This window comes from Ciconia boyciana, chromosome 3 (genome assembly GCF_034638445.1).
Source record: "Ciconia boyciana chromosome 3, ASM3463844v1, whole genome shotgun sequence".
NCBI classification, from domain to species: Eukaryota; Metazoa; Chordata; class Aves; order Ciconiiformes; family Ciconiidae; genus Ciconia; species Ciconia boyciana.
This window is the reverse complement of record NC_132936.1, coordinates 75,692,131-75,717,901: the sequence shown is the minus strand read 5'-3', so window position 1 is coordinate 75,717,901 and position 25,771 is coordinate 75,692,131. Positions and strand designations below refer to the sequence as shown.

At 41.4% G+C, this 25,771-nt stretch overlaps 1 protein-coding gene across 3 annotated transcripts in view; it reads left to right on the top strand.

Moving 5' to 3' along the window:
- Window positions 1–25,771, top strand: part of UTRN (utrophin) — a 393,293-nt gene that overhangs the window by 56,245 nt on the left and 311,277 nt on the right. For all 3 annotated transcript variants that reach the window (XM_072856186.1, XM_072856185.1, XM_072856184.1), the window contains 4 exons: window positions 5,619–5,680; window positions 20,019–20,111; window positions 21,557–21,634; window positions 25,116–25,208. In XM_072856186.1, coding sequence (XP_072712287.1) covers window positions 20,043–20,111; window positions 21,557–21,634; window positions 25,116–25,208 — 240 coding nt within the window. In that variant the 5' untranslated portion in view covers window positions 5,619–5,680; window positions 20,019–20,042. The remainder of the gene's footprint in view (window positions 1–5,618; window positions 5,681–20,018; window positions 20,112–21,556; window positions 21,635–25,115; window positions 25,209–25,771) is intronic.

The following is a 25,771-nucleotide window of genomic DNA, read 5'->3' as shown; positions in this document are numbered from 1 at the left end:
CAATTTAGCTCAGACTCACAGCACACTTCAGTGAGAACCGGGAGGTGGTCCTCATTACTTGTCTGTGGTGTCTTGTTTTTGATGGTGTCTGCTGTTGGGAAATACCAGGGAATGAGGTGCAGGGGGGTTGTTAGTTTTGTGGGGGTTTTTTTTGTTTGTTTGTTTTGGGTCTTTTTTGTAATGCTTGTATTTCACAGCTTGGTCTATACAGAGAATTTACAATCTGGGCAACTGCATTTTGTGCAGTTGCCCAAATAATCTACTTTTTTTGTTAGAGACACTGTTAATATAACTGTGTTTTTGCCCAACTGCTGAAGTTTGATGGAGAGGGAAGGAGAAGAAATGAAGGAAAACTTTGTGCTCACCACTGATTGCAGAAATTAAAATTGCAGTGTGAAGGTGAAAGCTTACAAGCAAATTACTTGTTGCTGGAGCCATTTGTTCTACCATGGTGTTGCAAGAGGGAAGGGGATCTGCAGAACAATCTTAACTTTTGCTTTCTGTTTCTTTAAAAAAAAAAAAAAACCACCACCACCCTTCCCCCTAAAAAAGCCCAACCCAAAACCTCAGGGCTGCTGATAAAGATGATTCTGTGTTAAGGAAGTCAGGGTTTGGTAGTGCTAATAAGCATCAGAGGTTCTTCTGTGAGCTTGATGTTCACGAACTCTGGTGCTTTGTGGCTTGCTTGGCTTTTTGCCTCTTGCTGGCAGGGATAAAAACCATGCTGGTTTCCATTCTCAAATTTTAGATGCTTATTTTGTGTCTTTTTATATGTGAATTAGTCTGAGTGAGTTTGACAAAAAGATAGTTACTTTCAAAATGTTTTTTCTGTCCAGAAAATCCTGCACCCAAGAATACAAAACTTTCCCCTCTTTTTGTTAATGTTGTCAGGGTTTCAGATGTGTGCTAGTCCTGGGTAGGGCGGTATCGATGATACATACTCTTGCTTGCCTAAAGGCTTAGGCAAAGGGATGTTTCTAACTCTGTTATTTTCCAAGTGTCTTAATTGAAACCCACAGGCTAATTCCTTCTTTTATTTCTAAATTCCTTTGCTGACAACTTAAATGAGAACTTAAATAATGAGGTGGGGATGGCAAATTTAAGCCTTAAAATGTGAGATGACCCTTGGTAAGTTGTGCTGGAATGGTTGGGCAATTTCTGTACTTTATTTGCCAGTCTAGTCTGTACACTTCTCCAGGGCACTTTCATCATAGTGCTGCTCTGCCAGCTATTTTGGGTGTGATAACTTTTGTCTTTCAAAAACTAAATAACACGGTTCTGTCTTGTAAGCATGTAATGCGTTTTGGGGGAATAAGAAAGCTGGCTCTCAGTATGAAGCAGAGGTTAAGTAAAGGGCAAACCACAGTCTGGTGAGGCTTTTGTTATTACCTCTATTTTTAGATCATTTAGATTCCTTTTTGCTCCTGAACATGATAGTCACAAGGTAATAGATTGGACTTGAACTGCGGTTTCAAAGTGCCCCAATACAATTAGGGGACAGCGATGAAGGCGGAGGAGGTCTGTAAGGCTGTAAAAGCGGCTCCCCGGGGCGACTGAATGCCAGGACACAGGCTGGGCATCCGATCACAAGAGCCAGTTGTTTTGGGCATAGTCCAGTTGCATGGACATACATCATGTTCTATAACAGAAACAGGCTTCAGCAAACAAACATCCGGGATAGGAAGCTTTTCTTCTCTCTGTTGTCATCACAAGAGTTTAATTCTCTGTGTGTGTGTGCTTAGGTTTCCTTTTATTTCCCCTTAAAGGAACAAACTGTTCTGACATTGGCCATTACAAGTCCGTTAAGTGACTGGAGGGTAGGCAGAGCCATGTTGGCCAGAGGAAATAGTTGGTAGGTGATGAAGCAGAATTTGGCCCCCAGTCAGTCCTTGGCTTTTATTGTCAGGCTGCGGCAGTGTGAAAGGAAACACAAATGTTTTAGCGACTTGGTGAATTTATTTCTCACTGGGCTGTGACTTGCTGACATTTTTAATGTCTCATGTGAGAAGTTGACTGGCTGGAGTACCGCGTGCTTTGCTGAATGGTAATATTGTTTTTTGACTGAATGTGGCTAATTTGTTATCTGAATCATAATGTCAGCCTCCAGGGGTTAGCTTTACAGACTCATAAGAATCTAAAGAAAATTAATTTGAGGGATAACATAACTTGTCACTGTTGTTAACAAAGCACCAACATTTCAGTTACAAATTTATTTCCAGGGATTTATAGCAGAAAGCTTGACATAACCCTAGCTATAACGGCCAATTACAAAAATCCTAGTTTCAGAGTCTTTTATAAAGCAAACAGGAAAGCATAGCCTGACTGGGCGAGTGTCATCTATGGGTTTTATAACTGAGCAGAATGTTTTGGGAAGATGGGAGTCGTGGGGGTTCTGCTTCCTTGCTTAACTGAAGTAGGAAGGATGTTCTGATACTGCAGAGATCGTAGGGGTATATACATTCGTATTCTTTCTGTCTCCATTACAGACTAAGTAGTTAATGTTTATTGAAGTCATGTGGTTTTTGGTCTGTTAGTTGTGGGTTTGTTTTTTTTTTTTCTCCCCTCCCTAGGAAAGCCTCTTTTTGAAAAGAGGGAAAAGGTGCCAGATTTTTACTAAATGTCACGTATGCTACTGCAACACTTGTGCAACCTGGACCTGAGGTCTGGGCGTAGCAGCTGTAGGCACAAGGCCAGCTGATGGAGTCCTGGCAGGCTGAAGCCCGTATAATGTTGAGAAGAGCTGTCACCTCCTGCCGTGCATGTGCTTGTGAAGGGGCCGAGCCCCTCAGGACTGGCGTGTGTAGAGCTCTGAGTACACAGGACTTGTAAATCCATGACCCTTTTCATAACTGTTGTTATCCTTCTACACAGTCAATACAACTATTTTTGGCCTCTCTTCATGGTTTGCCTTTATCACCTTAAGGAGTAAGCACATTAAAAGAACGTCAGACCTCAAACTTTGGGGTTACTGTTCTTGATTCTCACATAGGGAAGTTTAGGGAAGGAAAAAGGCAGTCCAAGCCTTAGGAAAGTGTCCTGGTACGTAGGTATGTACTTGAGGGTGTTGGCAGAAAAGGGACAAAGGTCACTGAATGATGTTTAAAGGGGGAAAAGGATGTTTAAATCTCAATACATTCAATACAAATAGTATTTGCAAGTACTGTAAATGGAAAACATTATCAAGAGGTGGACAGACTCTGGGATTGAGTTTTGTACAAAGCTAGCTTTTTGGCCCAACGGTGGCAGTTAACAATTTAGTCTGTTCCTGTCTCCTAAAAAAAACACTTGGAGGGAAAAGATAGAGTAAATATATTCAGTATATTTGGAGTTTAAATCTTGACCCTGTCAGTCTCCTGTGAGATGGGTACTTGGCACGGAGTATCCTGCTGGTAGATCCTATCTGTCTTTGATGGCAAGGCCCTCTATTTCACTGAGGGAGGAGAGCAGGGTTAATGAGATCTTTTAGGTAATTGTATTCCCCCAGAACAACACCTTGAATTTCAACAAGGTGTTTTAAGCATGGCCTGCTGTGCATGCACCATAGGTATCTTGAAGCTCTTTGAGAAAAATCTTTTTCTGCATTGGGCTATCTGATTTCTGGTTCAGCTCGAGGTATGACTGAGGAGTAGGCTACGTTGGATCAGCTTTAGATAGCAAAGAGAAGCACAGAAGGGTGAAATAATGGCTGCTGGCTGCCACGTTGCAGCAGATGTGCACTCTTTGGCATGCTGTAAGCAGGTTTTTCAGTGCTAGTCTAAAAGGAGCCCAGAACTGAGGTTTTATTTTAAATTGACATGAACATTTTCATAAAGCTTATTAAGTCTTTTAACCATTGTGACATCTACTTTCTTAGCAGTGTGACTTCTTCTCTTGTCTGGACTGAGCCTTAGCTGCTGCTATTCCTTGTTTATGTCTGTTAGGTAAAAAACACATGCTCGTTCGTTCCACTGCTCCAGTAGCCTGTGTGTAACAGATCTGTGGCTAGATATGTTACACATGGATGGCATCAGTTTCAGACAAATGTTGGGAAATAAAGAGGAAATTTTGAGGTCATCTACCTAAGGAATCTTCTGGTAGCATTCTGTGAATTTTTTTTATAAACGTCTGGAGTTTGTAGGTAAAACTTCACTGTACAACAGTCTCAATCGCTGCTGTCTGAGGTGTATAATCTTTTAAGTGGTGCCTTTTAATCATAATCTGATTTCTCTTCAGACTGTATAATTCTTTCTTTTTTCCTTTTCATGCTTTCATGAAGTGGAACATTTGAGTTTCAATCCAGTTTTCTTTATGGCTTCATCCCAGTGCAGGGACAGATGGTCTGAACACCATGGTGGTATGCTTTGTTGTGGTAAGGGGCTTGGAAAAATCAGTGCCAGCTGCCACCATGAGGTTCTGCAGGAGAGCATCCTGGGCAGTGGTGTGCTGTGGGTGCCTGAAGCATATCTCTGGGCTAGTCTGTCAAGAAACTCGTGGAGTCTTGAAGACCTCTTGGAGATTATGATCTGGGCAGCAGCTGTCAAACTGAGTTTTCCTGGTGGAAGGCACTGCCTGCCTTGGCTGTAGTCTGCTGCATGGATTTGGAGGTTAAAGCCTTTCACAGGCTGTGTGTGTATCTTTTTCTTGGCTGCAGCAAGCAGGCCTGAAAATCCATGGTGGACCAACTTCCTTTGCCTGGTCTGTTGGCAGCAGGTAATTCACTGTCATGTAAGTGCAGGTGATGAGGCAGAGTCTTGCCCTTAGCGCTGCTCAGTGCAATTTACCCAAGAGGCATCCTGTGATATGGGCAGAGCTGTACTGGAGGTGACTCAGCCTGGTTTAGTGGGACAGACTGTAAAATTGCAGGTGACTCCCAAATGGCTTCCTTAAACAATTTGGGAAGCTATCTTCTCTCTGCACAGCTGGAGGCCATTGCTCCTCCCTCTCCTTTGACCTGTAGGTGCTCGCCTGTCCTTCCTCTTTGTCCTGCTGGGTCCTTCTGGCTGCCTTCTGGACCCTAGGTAGTGACACTTTGGTGCCACACCAGTAGGGGCATCTGAAGGGAAGGGCTGCTGAGCCCATTCCCACCCTTTAGCTGAACTTGACTGTGATTGATCACTAACATGGTTCCTAACCCAGATGTGAAACTAGGCTGAGGGTGGGTAAGGATGTGAGCACTTCAAGGGTTATTCCAGCAGCTTTGCTGCTGCAGTTGCTGTGCCGTGTACTGAAGGAGGCTATTATCTGCATCAGAAGCTTGAATAAGGACCTCAGCAGCTTTTGGAGTAATGCATCCAGGCAAAAAGGTGTTGACAAAGTCTGTTGATTAAAAGCCCATGGTTTCATAGGTTGCTTTTTGCCAGATGGGAAGCCTGTGAATTTAGTGCATTGGTATCCTGCCCAGGAGGTGCTGTGAGGCTGATTCTAATGCAAAGGAGCTGCTGTGGTTGCTAGCAAAGTTGAAACATTTGTGTGACTCTGCAACTACCGAAGTCTTGTAGAGGTTTGAACAGCTTTATTGACAGATGAGGCAAAAAATTCTCCCACTGAGTCAGGATAGCATTTAATATGACCTGTTTTGAGCAATCTAGGATTAAGAAGAATGCATTTTCACTGATTGTTTTCTTATTTTCTTTCTCCAGATGAACACAATGATGTACAGAAAAAGACCTTTACAAAATGGATAAATGCTCGGTTTTCCAAGGTAATGTTGGGTTGAAAGTACTACTTTATTTTGTTGGATTCACTGTTTAGAACAATATTGGTTAAATATACTTTGCTCTTACTCTTGTAGAATACTCCTAGTAAAATGTGTCAAAATGTGTAATGAAAACAGATAAAATACTGTAGTGTTTGTTCCCTTTCTGTTTCCCCATGCACATAAACATTTGCTACTATGTGTCTTGCTTAAGAAAAAATGAAAGTTCCTATTTGTTAATATATTAAATACAGTTATTTGCATGATGGTGTGTCAGTTTTGACCCTCTTTATACAATTTATTTCTACATGCAGTTTTCTGAGTATATTACAGCAGATTTTGAACCTTAGTCACTGTGTTTATTCTCAGTGCTGCTGAGTCAGCTTTACTTATCCAAAATACTCTGCAAACCTCCAGTTGAAGCCACCTGGTGTTGCTACTTGAGTCTTGACTGTGAAATTTTGTATAATTACTTGCTCGTTTTGAATTTTTCTTGGCTCTCATGCTGTATGTTTCTTGTTTTAATTCTCTTTACTAACTTGAAACTTACTGAGGATCTTGTTTTGTGTTTTGGGATGAGAAAGGAAGTGGTGGTTGCTTTGGGATGCTATTTAAAGCCTGCTTTTTATGCTGTTCTACTGATAGTGAAAAACAACACTTTGCCCAGGAGTGCGGTGGCTGTGGGAAGTTTTCCTACTTTATAGTTTGGATGTGTGAAGGAACCTGGGCTATTATCAGAGAAAACTCATGTTATTTTCTAGCCTGTATGGTGCTGCAAGTGGGATAACTGCTAGTTTTCACTCTGTTAATGAAAAGGGGCATGCATGTGAAATCCTGAAAGTAGATCTAAATATAGAAGGAAGGGGGTGTGTGTGTGGGGCAGTTTGGTTTGTTTTCTTTTTTTAAATAAAGCAACAACAGTGCTATAGCGATGAATGGCTGCTTCTGGAGCACTGCCCTTCTGAAGTTCTTGGTCAGCAGAGTAAGAAATTTTTACCTTCCTTCCCTTCCTGTGCAACAGGACACTGGGCAATGCAAGGCTTGTGGCCTTGGTTAGGGCTTTGGCTTAGGTTTGTTTTGGTTGAAAGCTGATATCCTGCACTCTTCATCCAATGCATTCTTGGCTAGTTTGCTCTTTAGGGGAGGAGTGTGTATGCATAACTGGTTGCTCTACACTCTGCTTTTGACTGCTGCTGACTGCTGAGAGGAAAGACGGTCCTGTGGGAGGAGGGTTAGGCAGGGCAGGATCATGTAAGGAGTGAAAACGGGGTGAGAAAGGAAGGCCTGTTTGTAGAGACTTACCGTGGCATAAAGATGGCATGAACACAGAGATGACAGTGATACTGAGAATGTGCTATGTGACTTCTTTGTATATGTTATGGACATTGTATTGAAATAGGTAAAATTGTTTTCAGTCCTTATATTTGTACACCCATGGATATATTTTATAAAGTGGCTTTTCCTTTTATACTATGTATTCAGAGTGATCCTACTTAGCTCCTGGATTTCCCTGCCACAGGGTATGATCAGACACTCATTGGATTTGAAGTAACTCTAACTTCATGGCCCATTAAACTACCCAAGGCTATGAAAGACATGTTAATGAGTAAAGAGACTTGTATAAAAGGACATACGCCTGACTACTGTGTGTCCAATTCAAACTTGAGCATGGCTACTTTGCCATGACAAGACACAGATTTATGAAGACTGGCATGTTCAGATTGCAAGGAAATTGCTGGTGTTAAGTAGAAGTCACCTCATGTAAGAAAGTCTAGTTTCAACTGTGCCTTGAAGATGTGAAGAGACTGATTTCAGTCTTACTGAAGTTTTTGCATTTACCAAGTCATTTGGGTTGTTTAAAATTCCTTTTCTGTGAACTAGATTGATTCAGCTGCTTAGTAGGATAGAGAGATTTTAGAGGGTGGGTAAATGTAATCTGACTTACATTGCAGAAAAAATGGTAACTGAGGAATTTTGTATGGAATTGCAGAGTTCACTGCAGGAATTTTACTTGTCTTTCCACGTTAATTACATTGTAGTTGCCCTTCATTTAAACACATAAATAAAAAGTAAACAGCTGAGCCTCTATAAACTAGTTTGGCATGCAAAAAATCCTAAAATCGCAATTGCATAATGTACTCAAAATTGCTGAACTTGATTTAAATAAATTCAATAGGATTTTACAAAGGATCTAGAAAGAGAGCAATGGCTTTCCCTTAACTCAACAGAGAGAATAGGTAGATGAATAAAATGCAGTAAGTTTCTCAAGTATGCTGTGAGGTACCCATCTCTGCTTCGGGCACCTATTCGGTGATATATAAGTTCTTGCTCTAGTTCACAGTACAGTAACTTGTGTTTGTGCTCTTCATTTGAACTGTGCTAGAAAAAAATGCATCTTATTTGCATGTATATTTTAAATGAAGGCACAAGCACATTTAAAGTGGATTGAGTCTTAAGGTCAATAAAAGTACTCAGCCAAGCCTCAGTGCTCTCTGTAGAAATCTTTACCTTAGCAGAGCCATACACACTACGACTCACAAGCCTATGATGTTTGTGTATTAAGGATATTTTGTTAAAATTAAAGGGAATAAAAATTATTAGGTAAATAATCTATTTTACCAAGCTTTAACCAATAGAGATGTTTGCATTCAAAGATTGATACAGGGCATTTCAGCATATGTTTGTATTAAGCCATGTGATGTTTTTCCTTTTTGTATGTTTTTCCATTGGTCTGTCCAGTCTAATTTCAAGAGTCAGATTTAGCTGTTTCCCTGTGGTATTGCCCACCAGTTAAGGCATCTAGTTGTATGGATAGCTAATGTATGCTCTTCAAACCACTGTAAAATTGAGTTTTCTATTGTTTTTTCTATCCCTTTATCCCTTTCTATCCTTTTTTCATTAATACTTACCAGTTCGTAAGTATTAATGGATATATCTTCAGAACACGTTTCTGCAGTGCAAGAGTACTATCTTCTGTTTACAGCCACTGCAAAAAAAGCTAAAGATCAGAAGTAGCTACTAATTTTGAGCGCCCAATGTGAGACTTTGATTAGATTATCCAGAGGATTTGACATTTCTGTAATATCCTCATATAAACTAGAGCTCTTGTTGTGTCTTACGACAGAGCTCAGAGGGTTCATCTCTTCTGCAAACTCAAGCAAACCATCTAAAATATCTAGCAGGTTTTCAGATGGAGCTTGATCAACATAGAGAAGGGACTTGAAGAAGATGATGCTTGTGTCAGCAAGGACTGGGTTTAATAATCTAGGAAGGTCTTTTAATCTGGCACACAGTTAGTGATTACCTGTAAAGTTGTGCTTTAAATGATTCTGATTAGTTACAGGGGAACTCTTGGCTAAAAGTAGAGTTTGAATTCAGGTTCGCAGGATAACTTACTGCTCCGTTAACCATACGTTATTCGTTACACATAGGTAAAAGGGGGGTGAATGAAGATTTTGCAATCAACTCTAGTTTTGACTTTTCCAAAGTTCTAAATAGTTTCAATCTGTATTTGCATGGTGTATCAGCAGGCCTGTGACTTTTAGATCCATCATACAGAGCTCTGACACTTCAGCTGATAATCACATAGCACAGTGGCTGGATACTTGCACTTGCAACTCTAGAAGGTTTCTAGAAAACTTAATAGGCATGTTGAGGTATTCAGGAGTCTTGTGTCCCACTTTAGACGCTGCAAGTACAGTTTTTTCTGCCCTGTTTTCTTTACTTTCTTTACTCCTACTTTCTGACCCTGTTCTTCCCCCTCCCCCCCTTACTGTTACACCCTCTTGTGTCAGAAAGCTTGCCTGCCCAGCAAATCCTGGCAAATCTGGTTTGATTGCCTTGCCTATTTCATTCCCACTTCTTTGGCACTTAGTTGCTTACTCAGCAAGACCCAGTTTTTCTTGTTAAAGCTCCAGACCTCCTCTGTCTGTCCTTCCTTTCCCCTTCTCCCACTCTACATCTCCTGACCCTTCCCAGCCCTTACAGCATTTGGTGCTTGTGTGGTCGGTCCTATTTTTGCATCTCTCTTTGTCTAAGCTGTCCTAGCCTTGCCCTCTCTTTGTCTCCTTGCAGGAGTCAGTCTTTGCTGGCTTTCGTGTTCCCATTTTCCAAGGTACTCCTTTTCCAAGTTTGCTTTCAGATTGGTTACTCTCCTCTTCCGCTATTCCTGAACTTGGCAGGTAGGACCCAGGGTCAGCACAAGAAACATGATGCCCTAACTCTTAATTTAGACCTATGGAGTCAGATCTGTCACAGCCTGTCAGAGCTTAGTGCTGTCACTCTAGAAGAGGTTCGCAGATCCAGCATGGGCAAACTGAGACTCTTCCTTTTCCTCCCAAAATCATGTCTTCATTACATTTGGGAAGTTCTCTCACAGGGATGGCAGAAACACTTCATTGCTAGGAAGGCTGTGCTCTGCAAAAAGAACATAAAACCCCAGAGATGCTTGTGGTATTTAGTGAAAAGGACACTGGATTTCCCTCCCCACCCCGCCCAGGTCGTAAGTCTTGGATATGGATGGCTGTTGAATGGGAGCCAGCTGGGGGCATTGTTCCAAGGTGTTGGGAGCTGCATTCAAAACCCTTTCGTGCCTGAGAGCTGTGCCTCCCTTCCCTTTTTGTCATGTACTCCCATCTCTTTCCAATCTAAGCTCTCAGTTTCATTCTTCTTATATACAGAAGACTGTGTGTCTTATTTCTGCATTTGCAGCATTCTTGTTGCATGTATTTCTGTGATCCTGATCCTCCAGGTCCTGTGCCCGGTGCCCTGACATCTGCATTGGCCAGCAGCTGCAGCACTGGCAGGGCTTGCAGCTAGGACCTGCCAGTGGGGGTAAAGCCAGACCTCCCATACTTTTACAGCATCTTAACCTCTCTCCTGCTCTGCGGTCTTCCAAAATGCGTTTTGGTTTAGGGTTAAAGAGCAAAGAAGAGGCTGAGGTGCAGCTTGGGAGTGGCCTGTGTCCTCTAAGACTGAGCTCCAGGTTAACTGGCAAGAGGGCAAATGCTCGGTGCTGGGGCTCCTGTGCATTTCCTCTCCTGGGCTCTGATGGGTCCCCCTCCCCTGGACACCAAATAAAGTAAAGACAGTAAAGTAAAGTAAAGAGAAGGCAGGGCAGTAGGCAAACTGGTGAGCTGTACTTGGAGTTCTTTGTGATGTGATGGCTTTATATGCATCTTAAAATTAAAACAGTCCCTCCCCCATTATACCAGGCATTAATTCATTTGCTCACTGTAAAGTCTTACCTAACTTTCTGGGTGGTGTGCTATATAGATCTTTTCCACCATTTTTGCTCCTTAATTTTCTCCTTTCCTCTAAGGGTTGTTTTACCATAATGGTAAATGTCAGAGCCCATACTTCTGAAGACATTTTGCTTCTCCACAGCTGACTCTTAGCAAATGTGATAAATCTTTTTAAAGACAAAAGCATACCTATTCAAGATAATTAATTTCATATGACCTAATTATTATTATTCATGATAATTAATTTCATATGACCATATACCTGAGGCCAAAGACATTTCCGAAGGGATTTTTTTGGGGGAAGGAGAATTATGGAGTTTAATGTATTAGTCATGCAAGAAGAGAGATCAAAAAGATTGATTAGGCAATTTTATCTGTCCAAGGAGACATCACCTAAGATGGTCTGTAGTCCTTTTCCAGTTCAGTTTTTGTGGCGCACGCAGGGAAATACTTGACTACTGGTAAAGTATTCTCCAGTCTAATTGCTCCTGCTGTTTTCCACTGCTGAATTAAACTGTAAAATGTAGCCTCACTCAAAGACAGCCAAAGCTTATAAAAAATTTGGCCTTAACCTGAGGAACAACCTGGGTGGAAAAGAATTAGTGTTTGTATGAACTGGCCTTGAAAAATTTAAGTTTTAGTCTACTTTTTTTTTTTTAGCTAGGTTACTTACTCTTCTCCTTCTCAAGAGGTCAAATAGGATGTGAATTAACCAAGATACAGGAAAATAAATCTTCTCTCATAGGTTATGAGATATGGTGAGGAGGACTAATTTATACCATAAAAGCAATAATACAAAACATTTCATGATCTCTCCCAGATTTAGCTACAGCATGAGAATTGCCAGTTTTCTGCCCTCCTCTCAACTGCTGCTGTTTTCTGCTCTAAGAACAGGGTGTGGGCAGCCTGTTGCTGGACTTCTAAGCTTGGAATAGTAATATGGACTGTAATTACTGCTGATTTTGGTTAATGATCTGGGCTTTGGGATAGAGTTTGACTGATTCATGGTCTCTGTTATCATCCCAGTTGTTGGAATGTTTGTGTATTTGTGTTTGTGTGATCTTCTTGGGCACTAGAGCTGAACCTGGTAGAGGCACTGAAGCAAATCAGTCCCTTTACCTGTCAATCACTAATGAGAAGAATAGTCAATCTAGTCAGCAGGATTTTTTTTTTTAAGGTACCAAGTTATAATCTGAAGTTGGCTGGCTTAAAAAAAAAAAAGGAAAGGAAAAAAAAAAAAGAAAACAATAACCTTCCAGTTTTACAGGAGAAATAACTGACAGTGATAAGAAGTATGGTCTCAACTGCCCCTGCTGGTAGTGACACATAATGAGGCTTAATAACAAGCTGAGATTAATACTGTTACATTAAACATATTAAAATAAAGTAAGTTTATGTAAATGCATTAATAGATGCACTGGGGAGAAAAAAAGACCCACAGAGAGTTGCTGATGCCTCGTGTTTGTTTTGCTGCCTTGTTATGTCTAGTATTTGCTTTTATATGTTTTCCCTCCTTCTATTATGTTGTCAGTCAAGTATTTCAGGTGTTCTGTGGATTGAGCTATCTTTGGCTTTTCAGCTTTGCTGCTACTTAAACTTATGTCTGTCATCTAGTAGAATCAAACTTTCTAGCGCGTCTCGGTGATGAGTCTTACTTTTTTTTCCCTGTTAGTCTGGAGTTTTAAATAGCTATTTAGTTGCTCGTAATTATTTTATTTTTAAGCACCAGTAGCAATATATAATTCAGTCTATGAGGTGTTTTCCTCCTGTGATTGTAACTTTTTATATATTTATTTTTTACTTAGTATTTGAATTCATAGTTTTGGTGCTAGTGTCATGTAGAGATGCCACAACTACTCAGGCATATTCAGCATAGAGTAAAGCATACTCAACTAAAATACATCTGTCACAGTAGAGCTAGTAGTTGTGTGTGCTGTCCTATAACTCCTGCGTGTCAGTGGAAGGAAAATGGAAAAAGTGTCACGTTTTAATAAAAATACTTCTGTAAACAATGACTATGGTCTGAAATTAGAAATTGGCAAGATTATTTGTTGACATAGTTGTTTACTTTTTGCAATGACCTTTTTGCTTTCTGAATTGTTTCCCACATTGAGTTCCCATGTACTGGCCTTATGATGCAGTAGCACTTGACATGTTTCTTACTCTGTATTGGTCATGATAAAGTGTAGTTCTTGCTCCTCGTGTTATTTGTAATCGTGTTTAAACTAAGTAGGTGGTTACCATGAGTTCTCTAGGAATGTACTTGAACATTACGAATGGTTCATGTTCTAGTTTAAGCACCCAACCTGTTCAATATTTCTCCCTTCTCAAGAAAAAGGGGAAAGGGGTCTTTGCAACTCTACTGTTATTTTGACCTATTTACTGAGCATCTTATTAGACATTAAAAATAGTCATCTGTTGGTTAAAAAGAATTAAAAAAAACCAACTCTGACCTTTGTGTAAGTGACATTGGAAGATCAGAAGAATCTGATGGAAAACAAAGATGTACTGCTTCCTATATCCTTTCAGGGTGTGTTGGTGTTTCTGAGGTGGCAGATGATCTAAACAGCAGAGCAGCCAGAACTTGTCTGCTGCATTCCCTCGGTGGCTGATGAAGGTCATACGTATGCTTTCACAATATGTGTTACTTCCCTGGTGCCAGCCAGTGTGCATTACTGTGAAACTGAGAGGACCTTTCATCCTGGTTTTAATGTCGTCACTAGGAGGTCTGAATCAGTATCACTGAGGAGAATGTGAAATAGAGGTGGCTTATCTCTTACTCTCAAATATCTTTGGCATTCATTTATTGGAAAAGAGTTAGGTCTAATAATGAACCTTCAATATGTATTGATTTAAAGAACATGTAAATTCTCTGCTGCAGGTAACTATGATGACATAAAGAGAAAACTGCTTGTTTCTAGTTAAACAACTAGATAGACATTAAAACTTCTTTAATGGTTAACTTTGCACATAATTTCAAGTTCAAGAACGATATACAAAGAGTGTAAATAGTTGTGATAAAATGATAAATAATAGCTTGTGTTAAAAAAATGAGGCTTTGTCTTACTGAGAATTTGTAACTCCCTTTAATTCTCTATAACTTGGCTCAGTTTGATACAGTTCCCCATTAGTAATAAAGGGACAGTTAAGAATGTTCTACTGTAAAATATATTCAAGGAAGATTGCTGCCTTGCAGCTGTGTGTGGCTTCAGTAGAACAAAATATAAATGTTGATGGCTGGTCTTTCTACTGTCAGTAGTATTGGATGACTCTTAAAATCTGGTCCAGGTTTTCTTTATATCTTCCTCTGTTTCCTGGGAATGCTTTCTGGCAAAGAGAAGGAATGATTTCTGCACAGTCATATTGGTTGGCCTGGATGACCCTTCTTTCCAAGTAATCCTAGATGCACGCAAGGAAGTATGAGTCACCCTCTTAAACCTGATCCAGGTAGAGGGGCTGAAACGTGGCCAACGGACATGTGAGGGTTGCTGCCATGAGGAGGAGCTCGCTGTGCATGGGCTGTCCTTCCCAAATGGTGCTGGTGTCTCGCTGGAACATGCAAAGCCAATGCCCATAGTGACTGATCTTGCCACGTGTGGCTAGCATCTGGTCTCCAGCTCAAGGATCACTCAGAAGCTGCTGCTGCTGCGTGAGAGATGAATCAACAGAAAAAGTGTTTTCTGCCGTGGATAACTAGCAAAAGTTCTTTCTTTGTCTCCCCCTGCCTCATGTTAGTACAAAGGCTGGCACCAAAGCGTTCGTTGGAATAAATGTAACGGGGTGGATCTGGTTCTGATCTTTGTGCATGAGTCCCGTGGTGGATAACAAATGTACCACCACACAGTTTATAAGGGCACAAGCAGGCCTGCCTCAGATTACATGCTGTCTCTGGCTTTTCTTTGTCTTACTTTCCTTTCTCTTGCTCTGCCTTCCTCTTCCCCTTACACCTGTTTCAATGAAGCAGCTCCTTTCCTGCTGTCAGTGCCAGTTTAAAGCATTGGGGAACCAACGTGGCCTCTCTCTAAGTCAAGTCTGTTAATTATGTTCCTTTGTCCTACCAAGCCCTTGTCTCTACTACAGCAACTCTGTGTGTGCAGCTCTGCTGGCAAAGCCCTCTCGGGCAGGCTGAGGGAAAGAGGTTTCTGCCAGTGCTTTTTTGCTGTTGCAGCAAACGTAAGCAAAGCTGAGAAAAACTACCTTCTGTTAACTGATAAAAGTGTTCAGCGAGGGGGTGTGAATGTTTTACACCCTGAACCGACACAGTTCTCGTATGTGGTATGTCCCTGCCTGTCCTTTACACTATCTTTGTAGTATAAACTGGACCCTATTTTGTCTTTGAGAAAGGACCCATTATCTGCCTCGTATTTGTACAGTGCTTAGCACAATGTAGGCTGCTGCTTAGGTACTCACCAACGCAACTGTGACTAGCAGTTTGCCCTTGTTGAAGGGCTCGGTGTGGTTTGTCACTGTCACTCTTACAAGGCAAATACTTACATTTCTTGATCCATTATGCTCAGTGATGGACTGCTTCTCCTTACGGGATGCTGTCGGAGGCTGAACTGCAGTCTGTAGAAAGTGAGTAAAATATTGTTGGTTCGGAAAAGGAGACATTTAGATTGGCTTAGCATACTGCATATCAGGCAGGACTCTACGGAGAGATAGATGCTTTTTATATACTGCAGATATGTATATTTATTTGTGTGTCTATATATATCTGTGCATACAGACTTTTTCAGATGGCCAGATTGCTTTCTGGAGGTTAGGAGTGAGCGGTACAGGTGTGGGCAGGGATTGCAGGGAAAGCAATCTGCAGAGCCCCATGCCTTACCCTGCAAGGTGGGAGAGCACTTCTGCCCCCCCAGAGCCCCCTAGCTCTGGCTGCAGCATGCCAGTCTGCCCAGCACAGACCTGATCCCAGGGCCGCCTGCTCCACCCCGGTGCGGCTCGGGACAGTGCTGTCTGCACAGGGCCCGTCACGTGCCCCAAGGTGGGTCGGAGCCAGGGCTTGGAGTGCTCCTGGCCCCACTGGTTTGGATTAGGTTCCCTGACTAGAAGCACAGGTCCAGCCTTAGTGGTCCCAGATTGCCTCTGCGCTGCCACAGCAGCCTCTCCCAGTAGGCTCGGTGGTGAGTCCTACATGCAAAGAGACGGGGACCTACATCTGTTTTCTCACAAGGAGATAGTGGTGATGGCAGCAGCTTGGCCTGGCTCTGGAGTGGCCCATGCCTGGTGTAGGAGGGCGTGTGTAGCTGTCCTGCCAGCATGGCCCCACAGCTTTTCCTTGTCTTCTCTTGGGAAATGGATGTAGGGGACAATCCCTTGGGCTGCCATTTTATAAAACTTTTTTGCAGATCTCTTCTAAGTTTAATAAACTTTACGAGTCATACAGCTGTCAGAAGTTGGGATACGTAGCTGTTCTTTCTGAAGAAGGAAAGTGAAAGACTTCCTGAAGCACAGTTGCTGTCCAGCTGCATCCCAGGAAAGCTGGGCAGGATCTAGCAGCGCTGTGCGCTGGAGGACAGAGCAGTGATGTTCCCAGTTGCAGACCATGTGGCTCAGATAGCTGATCCTGTGTGGGAATGTGTGTCTCGGTGTGAGGAAAATGAGCAAGCGGGAAGAGGCAGTGCGAGCAGAGGAGGGTGCAGCATGCACAGTCTCGGCTCCCATTGCGACAGCAGTGCTGTGGGCTGGCTCTGTGCCCTGATGGGACAGCTGGGGCTGCCTGGGTGGCCGCTGCCACCAGGTAGGTGCCTGTGTGTCCCGCAGGTGGGTGTGGGAAGCTGGAGGAGCAGGTTTCCAGCCTTCCTGACAGGTGTGCTGCAGTGGAGGTGGTGATGGGCTTGGTGAGGTGGGTGCTCCAGCCCTTTCTTAGCCAACTTCAGTCATCCTGCACTTCTACAAGTGCTTCCTGTGAACTGACTTCCTTCCCATAGAGAGTGTCTTGCTAGACTTCACGAAATAGAGGCTTTGCATGTTGCTGTGTCTCTGTTTTGAGGATAGTGGATACTTTAATAAACCAGGAAGGAGTAGCTTAGATTGCAGAAATAATTTAATACTCTTCTGCTGACTCTTTAAACTGACAGCAAGATGTGGTGCTCTGATGGCCAGTGAAATGGAAAAACTATTCTCCCGAGAAAGCAAATTGGAATTGTTTCCACCATGACAGCAGGGCGCATTGTGTAGGGCTGGAACGTATCATGACCTGTCGAAATGAATGACTGAAAGCAGGAAGTCATTCAGCTTGTTTTCATGCATGTGAAGTGAGGGGATGGGAAATGAAGAAAGAAGACTGTACGCTCTCAACACCCTTGTTGCACTGTATTAAATGAGGCATCTTTCTGTTTTTTTCAGTAGATCCAAATCCCTTTTTTTTTTTTTTAAACTTCTGGACCTAAGGCAACAAATTTATTGAGGATATATAGCAATCACCTTCTCAATTTTGGTGTTATCAGTCTGTGTTAAACATGCATGTATTGCTTTAATTATATAATTATAACTTCTGTAAGGCCCTTGACACTGTCTCCCACGACATCCTTGTTACCAAATTGGAGAGATACGGGTTTGAATGGGCTGTCAGATGGACAAAGAATTAACTGGATGGATGCGTCCAAAGAGTTGCAGTCAACTGCTCAATGTCCAAATGGAGATCAGTAACAAGTGGTGTCCCTCAGGGACAACTGTATTGCAACCCGTAGTGTTCAATATCTTCATCAATGACATGCAGTGGGTTTGAGTGCTCCCTCAGCAAGTTTGCAGATGACACCACGCTGAGCGGTGCAGTTGATCGCAAGAGGGAAAGGATGCTATTCAGAAGGACCTTGATAGGCTTGAAGAGTGGGCCCATATGAGCCTCATGAAGTTCAGCAAGGCCAAGTACAAGGTCCTGCACCTGCATCAGGGCAATCCCTCATATCAGTACAGGCTGGGGGATGAATGGATTGAGAGCAGCCCTGCGGAGAAGGGCTTGGGGATACTGGTGGATGAAAAATTGGACATGAGACGGCAATGTGCGCTTGTAGCCCAGAAAGCCAATCATATCCTGGGCTGCATCAAAAGAAGCATGACCAGCAGGTCGAGGGAGGTGATTCTCCCCCTCTACTTTGTTCTCGTGAGACCCCACACTTCTACAGCTAACAGGTATTTGCTTTCACAACGAGCCCTTGAGTTGTGCTGCATCCAGTGAGACCTCTGTTAGCTCCTTCTGTCTGCTCTTCTGGACACATGAACAGTTTCCTCATGCCCTTACCAACCTACTTTTAGTATCTTCTGTGTGGTGTTGCAAACCAAATTTAAACAAAATTTTGCTGGCATCTGGGGTAATTGAACTGTGGATCATCTCCTCCCATTATACACCATAAACTGTACAAGAGACTTCCCTGCATCTACTTCTTAGGTATTCCTGTTCTCCTGCTCCAGCATGCTTTAAAGGTTTGGTTAAATTGCTGTGCAGCAGTGAAGCATCTGAATCATCTGTGAAAAGTGCACGCACTAGGAGGAAAGCCTTGTCCCTTACTGTGCTAGAAAGGGTATAGTGGAGCTCAGGAAGTGGCAATATGTAATGGCAGAATGTTATCGAACACTGATACTTAACGAATACTCTTATTTGGTATTGGTCTGACAGCTACATAGCTTTCTAGATCCTTTACCTAAGTATGTGTCAACACGTCTATATACACGTTTTTAAGCATGACTTGTAAAAGTAATTGGAGAATAAATTTGTCAGAAAAATTCATTGCAAAACTAATTTACTATCAGATGCTGGGGCTAGCACCTGTGTATTTTAAGAAGTGACCTTAGTTATATGATCATTCTTGCCACTGTTTAGCTGGTTGATGCTATGAGTTACATTTAGGTATGTTTCTGTACAGGATATTAAAATATGGCTGTGCAGCTATTCAACTCTGATTTCTTGTGAATAGTTTTAGTAGTATGAAATCTAATTAAAGTGGACATTTAAGAAAAACCCTTTTGAATTTTGGGGAAAAAGATATTTGCCAGAAAATGGGGTTCAGTGGGCAGTTGAGCTCTCTTCTGATTTGTTAGCCAGCATTTGGCAATTGCTAGCAGCTGTCAGGGCAGGAGGAGGTAAGTGAAGGTAGAGGAGATCTATGTCAGCTAATTAATGTCATGTAAGATGGGCCTTTGACAGCCTTCTTTCTGAAGAGCAATGTTGTAAAGCTAAAGTAATAGAAAAAGGCAATATTGGAGTTGTAGGTACTTTTTAGAAAATATTTTTCTTCTCAAATGGGCATTTCAAAGGGACACTGAAAGCAGCAGCTTAATTGATCTCCTGGCAGCTAGCAGATGAATATTACAAAGCAAATGCACACACTTAGTTGCTGGCTGCCTGTGTCTTCTCCCCCTGCCCTGTAACACTTTCCCATGTTAACTTTCTTAGGGTCCAAGACGAAATAAGTTTAAAAGGGAGCATGGAAAAGGTTAACATGATTCTGCTGTCATCTACCACCACTCCTGTACAGGGTCGCTCCATCCCCAAAGAAACTGAATATTAGAAATATATGATTTAGAGTAGCTCTGAGTTTCACATTTTGCTTCTTTTTCCAAGGTAGAGAAAATGATTAATTTGTTTCAATATATATTACACCTTTTGATCTACTAGTCTGTGTAGAAGAGTGTCAGCTCTTCACACAGGGATCAATTCCAAGTCCTTTTTTGTTTTGTCTTTTTTTAAATCTGAGATAATTTGTCCCAATAGCTTCTGTCTGAAAAGCCCCAGTCTCTTCCTCCTTTAGATGCAGCCAGACCAAAGCATTCTTTCTCAAATGACTCCTCAAACTTGCCAAGTTTTTTTCTTTGCCATCTTTGCGTGTTAACCCATCTACCCTAATGTGAGCCAGGATGTGCTGATTTGATTTCTCAGTACTAGGCTGCTGATGCACAGAAGCATAGAGATGGGGGAGAAAAAAAACCACTGAAGAAGGGAAGGGTGCCTTCCTGATCATTGTCACAGTCCCCTAGCTTTTATTTACTACATTCAGTACCAAATAAGAATGAATTGAAACATTAAAAGGAAAAAGTACCTTTTTCAGGGAGATTCTGCTTGAACACTGTTTTTATTAGTGCTTTTGTTTCTTCTGCAGAGTGGGAAGCCCCCAGTTAAGGACATGTTCACAGATCTGAAAGATGGAAGGAAGCTTTTGGACCTTTTGGAGGGTCTGACGGGGAAACCTCTGGTAAGAGAAATGTGTATGACTCGTATTCCCATTTAAAAAAAACAAAACACAACAAACCCAAACCAACAAATAAACAAAACACACAAAAAACAAACTGTGGCATGTGATTTTTTTTAAAAAAATTTAATTTATTTAAAAACCTATTTTGCCTGTAGTGTGTGTTTGCTCTCTACAGTTCCAGTGAAATTCCCATGAACTCCACTCATGGGATATAAGGTCAGGCTGAAGTTAGCTGTCAAGCCCTGTCTTGAAGGGTAACATACTGTTTAGCAAAGCATGTACAACCAGTGGTGTTATTCACAGAGTGTATATTTTTAATAGAGATCTTTTAAAGATCTGCTTCTGGATGATCTGGAAGAGCAGTCTTTAGCTGGATACCTGTGGACTTTTTCTAATAAGCTCATGAAAGATCCCTTAAAGAAAAAAGACACAGCTAGTAGGCAATGCAAAAATCTGCATCTCCATTGAAAAATCCTTGGTGATCTACAGACAGGAAAGGGCTGAAAACTACTCAAGTCTTGTTTGGGAAAGTGTGTGTGTGGCTGAAAACTCTTCCCCTGCTAACATTGATGCCTCTTCAGAAAGATACATGAGACATGGTGAAACCTGTGCTATCACTTGGGATTAAATTATTGATTTCACTATTTACAATAAATCTCAGATTTGTTTATTGACCTTATGGGCAACCTTCAGCCATTTAAAATTTCACCTTGCAAGCTTGCCTTGTTTTTTTAAACAGATGCATTTCACTGGTACTTCTAATGATTTGTGGTTTGATTTGAAGTATACTGAAGAAAATAGGAGTGTCTTGGTTTCTAATTCTGTTGATTATGGTGTTCCAAGTTCAGCTCTATGCTCTTGCAGTATGATCAGGTTCTGCCACAGGAGTTAAACTGCATGATTAACAGCAAATGGAGTGGTAGGTATTGTCAAGAGTTGCAGTGGGTTTTTTTCCCCTGATATTGAAAGGAAGGGAAAGTCAGGAAGCGTAACTTCTTCCCAGTATGCAAAGATTTAGCAGGCTTTCGGTGCCAGAAAAACAAATTGCTGCTTGTTCCCTTCTGGGAGCCAAAAAATTTCAACTAGTCTGGCAAACGTTCAAAACCCTCAGATTTTCCCTGGGAACTCCCACTTGGCTGTTGTATTGCCAGTTTATAATTCTGCAGGTGCTGGGAATAAAAATTCTGGACTTACTAAAGATGAACTGAAATGCATTTTGAATCCAAGGCTTGTCCTGTGCCTTGAATTGAGGAATAATGTTCTGACCAGTTTTCATTTTGAAATTGTGGGTGATCTTGTTTGGCTTTTGTTCCTACTTATTTTTTTTATTTTTCTTTTTTTATCTGGAGAAAATTAAGACAAATTTCCTGTTTGCTCTATCATTTATTTTGTCTGATCTGTCAAGTTAATTCTGATGTGAACAGATTGTAACTTTTTATTTTCAGCCTAAAGAACGAGGTTCCACAAGAGTACATGCGTTAAATAATGTCAACCGCGTACTGCAAGTCTTGCATCAGAACAACGTGAGCATGTTTTTCCACAACTTTTTGATAGACTCTTTAATTTATTCCTGTGTGTAAAGGAGTTCAAAATGCAGAGAATAAAGATTTTTGGTACCTAAAATGAGAATTCAGTGAGATGGGTAAACTGTTCTCTGTTTTCCTTATCTGATATAGAAGTGTCTGGCAATTTTGTGAAATCTTAAAATGCTAACTTAATAATGGTATTAACTAAACTGTGTTTTGTTGAGATGTGTTCAGCTCCTAAAACAAAGGTGACTTGAAGCTCTGCTATGCATAGCTCATGAACCTGGCAGGATAAAAACCTAATTTCCAGTGATGATGCATAACCTGTGCAAAAATCTGTCGGGATACGACAGGTTTTGTGTCTCTCTTTGTGTCCTGCTCTCAAAATCCAGGAGGATCTTTCCATTGACATCTGTCAGCTCTGTGTCAAATCTGTACTGAGTGTTTCTAATTTGGAGCGTTGGTAACTGATCAGAAGAACAAACAAACAAACCCCAATCTGTGTTTAAGAAAAATGAGAATAATAATTGTTTTATTTTGTTTTTATGTTTTTACTGCCTGGAAGCCAGTAGTGCTGTAGTAAAGTGATTTTATTTTTCCCCTGAAGAACAGTTCCTGATAGGCGCACTCTCTATAGTTAGAATTTCTATTTGCGAATGTCAGGGCACTAAAATAACTTAATTAGAACATTCTGGCAATAAAGTACTTCTAATGCAAAAAGGCACTGACATATTTATGTAAACTGCTGATTGAAGAGTGTTACGAACATGCTGTATAATACTGCAATTTCCCCTCTGTGTTGGTGGACTAGTGTCATATTTCTAGGAAGTAGCCAAAGTTAGTGGTGGGTTGTTTGTGGTGTGGTTCCCCCCCCCTTGAGGTACTGTAAATATTGAATAACTTTTTTCTAAGGATAAGTAATGAGTCTTTCCAGCTTGAAATCAATTTATTTTATGAAGATAAACGAAATAATACTGAATTACAATAATTAATTAGTTCTTCCTTAAGCTGGCAGGATCTGGGTTTCTAGAAGTAAACAGATGGTGCTAGTTAGCTGAAGGTTGTTAAGGTCATGTACATGATTTATACCTACTGCTTAACTTTGTTAGAAAGTGTGCGTGTGTTAAGATGAAGGGAAAAGGCATCCACTGAGAAGCATTATGTTCTGTTGCCTGAGAATTTGTGGGCTATACAATATTCATACTTGTGAAATAATATATAAAAGTGTTTAAATATATATTGAAAGGGTCAGGCAAGCCTAGGGTGTAGAGTTCAAGTGATCCTGTGAACCTCATCCATCTGATGAGCAGAATGGTTCTAAGTAATGAATTTCAACTTTTTTGATTTGTGGACCAAGTTTTTAAAAATAATAATAATAAAAAAATCCACTGCAAACCATTCCATATAGCCAATATCAGTCTACTGTCTGTAGGACTGACTGTCTACTGTCAGCTTTCTTTTATTGGTTATCTTTGCTTAAGTCTCAGTAGTTCACTCACCATCCTAGGGGATTGCTGGCTGCATCCTGCAAAGCATTGGTTTAGTTCAGAATCATTAAAATACAAAAATGGGCATGTGAAGTATTTTCTTTTATGTAGGGTGCAGATAGCAAGAGGAATGCATTATTATTATTATTGACATGCGATCAGAAAATGTGAAGTGGTTTTTTTTGTTATCCATTCTCAGGAATGTTTTTCTTCTATTACAGGTGAAAAAAGTTCTTGCAATGTAAATGTTTCATTTTTGTGCCCTTGACCCTTAGTCTTGCTTTCTGCTCCTTGTGTTCTAGAGTGCTTTCCAGTGCGTTGTTTAATGATCCGCACTGGTGATTCTTTTGGCCTGTTTTTGCCTGTTTAATTTACAGTTGTCTTAAAATATATGCCTGCTATTTGCAAAGAGTATTGCTGTAAGATTCTGTTCCAGCTGCTGTAAAAATCGAGAGAGGACAATCCACAAATCCACAAACTTCCTTAGTACTTTGAAGTGTAATTTGTGGTTCCATGTTAATCTCGCAACACAGTTTTGATTTGATTCTCCTAACCAAGAGACGTATGGGGAACTGAAAATTGTCAAGATGATATCTGAAAGCAATGAGGTTACAAGTACATTTTGCAGAATTGAAGCTCTTCGTGTTTGTGTGATAAGAGGAAAAATATTCATGGAATACGATTATATTCTTCTATATCAGCAATATCCTCTGAAACAAGATGAAACTTTGTTCTTGTCTATTCTGTCATTGTAGGTTATGTCTACTGAGAGCTAGAGCATGGGCTCCGTTACTGTCTTGTGGTTGTCTGTATTGTTTAATTGCTAGCCAGCTCCTTGGTGCAGGTTTTGTCTCTATGACCAGTTGTGATCCCAAGCATACAGTTCTCAGAGTTAGTGTAAGCTGGGAGGTGTTTCTGGAAGGCACTGTGGATAACACTGTTTTGGAGCAGGGGTGAGAAAGCAAGAAAAAAAGCTTCCCCATCAAGGTGAAACGCACTGTGCGGCTTGCCCCTGGGGCTGGAGGATGCTCCTGGCTCAGGTTATCTACAAAAATGAAGCCCCACCATCTGCCCTGTGTGGGAGTGTGTTGCAGCATCTGCTATATGTGTACATACACCCAGGGGAGGTATTTGTCTCCTCTGCCATAGGCAGCTGTTCCTAGCCCAATTTCCATAGGTGTGGTGGTGACTAATGCAGTGCGCTGCTGTTGGTTCCCTCCAAAAGGTGGTTCAGAGTTAGTGCCGCTTTCTCTGTGTTGACTGAACGGAGATTTGATGCCCTGGTTCAGTTCAGACTCTAAAGCAGCACCAAGTGAGTATCTGGTAGCATGGTCTAAGCTTTGCTTCTTCTGAGGGCTGAATACTTGATGCAGGAGTGGGTAGCCTCTCCTGCCCTCTTGCTTACTACAGTAGTCGTCTTGTCTGTCTCTATCTTTTTAATGATCTCAGTTAGACAATCACTGAGTCTATATGGGGTCCTATGCATATAGGAAACTTGAAAATTTTATTTTTCCCTTGAGCTTTTGTTCTCCTTGTATAAACTTGTCCCATTTGGATGCTGGTTCATGCAAAGGACAAACCTACTCTTAATTACAGAGTTTTCATCATTCTGTAATATCTCTGAGTGTGTCTAGGAGCAGGACTGCCTAACTTCTCTTTTTTTTTTTTTTTTTTTAAATATCAGATCCTTCATGTTTGCATTTCTGTTGGTCAGTTTTGACTGCTGGTATGCATCTGTATATTGGAGAGGATAAAACTCTTCCAATAGAGTATCTTCTTTGGTGCCATCTTTTGTCATGTTGTTTAAGCAGTCGTCATGACAAATTCAGATAGACAGTACTCTGTCATCTCTGGTTCTCTCTTTCTTTCTAAGTACTTTCTATTTCAGAGCACTTGATAACATGTGGCTGGACAGCCACAAATATGGGGTGGGGTTGCGACTTGAAGCTGTGATAACGGTGTTTAATATAGAGTTGATCTCACCTCTCCAGGTGGAGTTGGTGAATATTGGAGGAACTGACATCGTTGATGGAAATCACAAGCTGACGCTGGGGCTGCTGTGGAGCATTATCTTGCACTGGCAGGTGAGAGGCTGCTGCGAGATCTCTTCCTTTCCAGGAATTGTGTGCTGGGATTCTCACAAACCTTCCTGGGGTTTTGGTAGCGGAAAATACTGCCTCTATTTTGGGCTGGTAAATAAAGGCAGGCCAGTGTTTGGTTTCTGAGCTCTGTCTATTGGCTGCCTCCTGCAACACCTATTCTTGTATGTGCTCAGTTGTACTCAGTCTCCCAGTTCAGTTCCTGCTGGTGTTAATTGCAGAGAGGCTTTTCAGGCTGAAGCATTGTATTTATATTCCTACCTCAAGACTTTTATGCACTTGTTAGCAGGTGTTTTTTTACTATCTAGGTAGCTCTGTTGGGCTTGCATCTTATAAGTTGCTCTGTAGGTTTGTTTCTCAGTCTCATAGATTGAATTGCTCCTGGCTTATCCAGGTACCTGGGAGGATCATTGAATTCACTTGGAGGGACTTTGGCAGATGCTTATTCATAGTACCCAAGCAGCAAACTACTTTTGTTGGCTTAGCAGATATCCTCTGCTTGCAGAAAACCTGTGCAAGCTGTATTTTTGAGGTTTGCTTACTGGTGG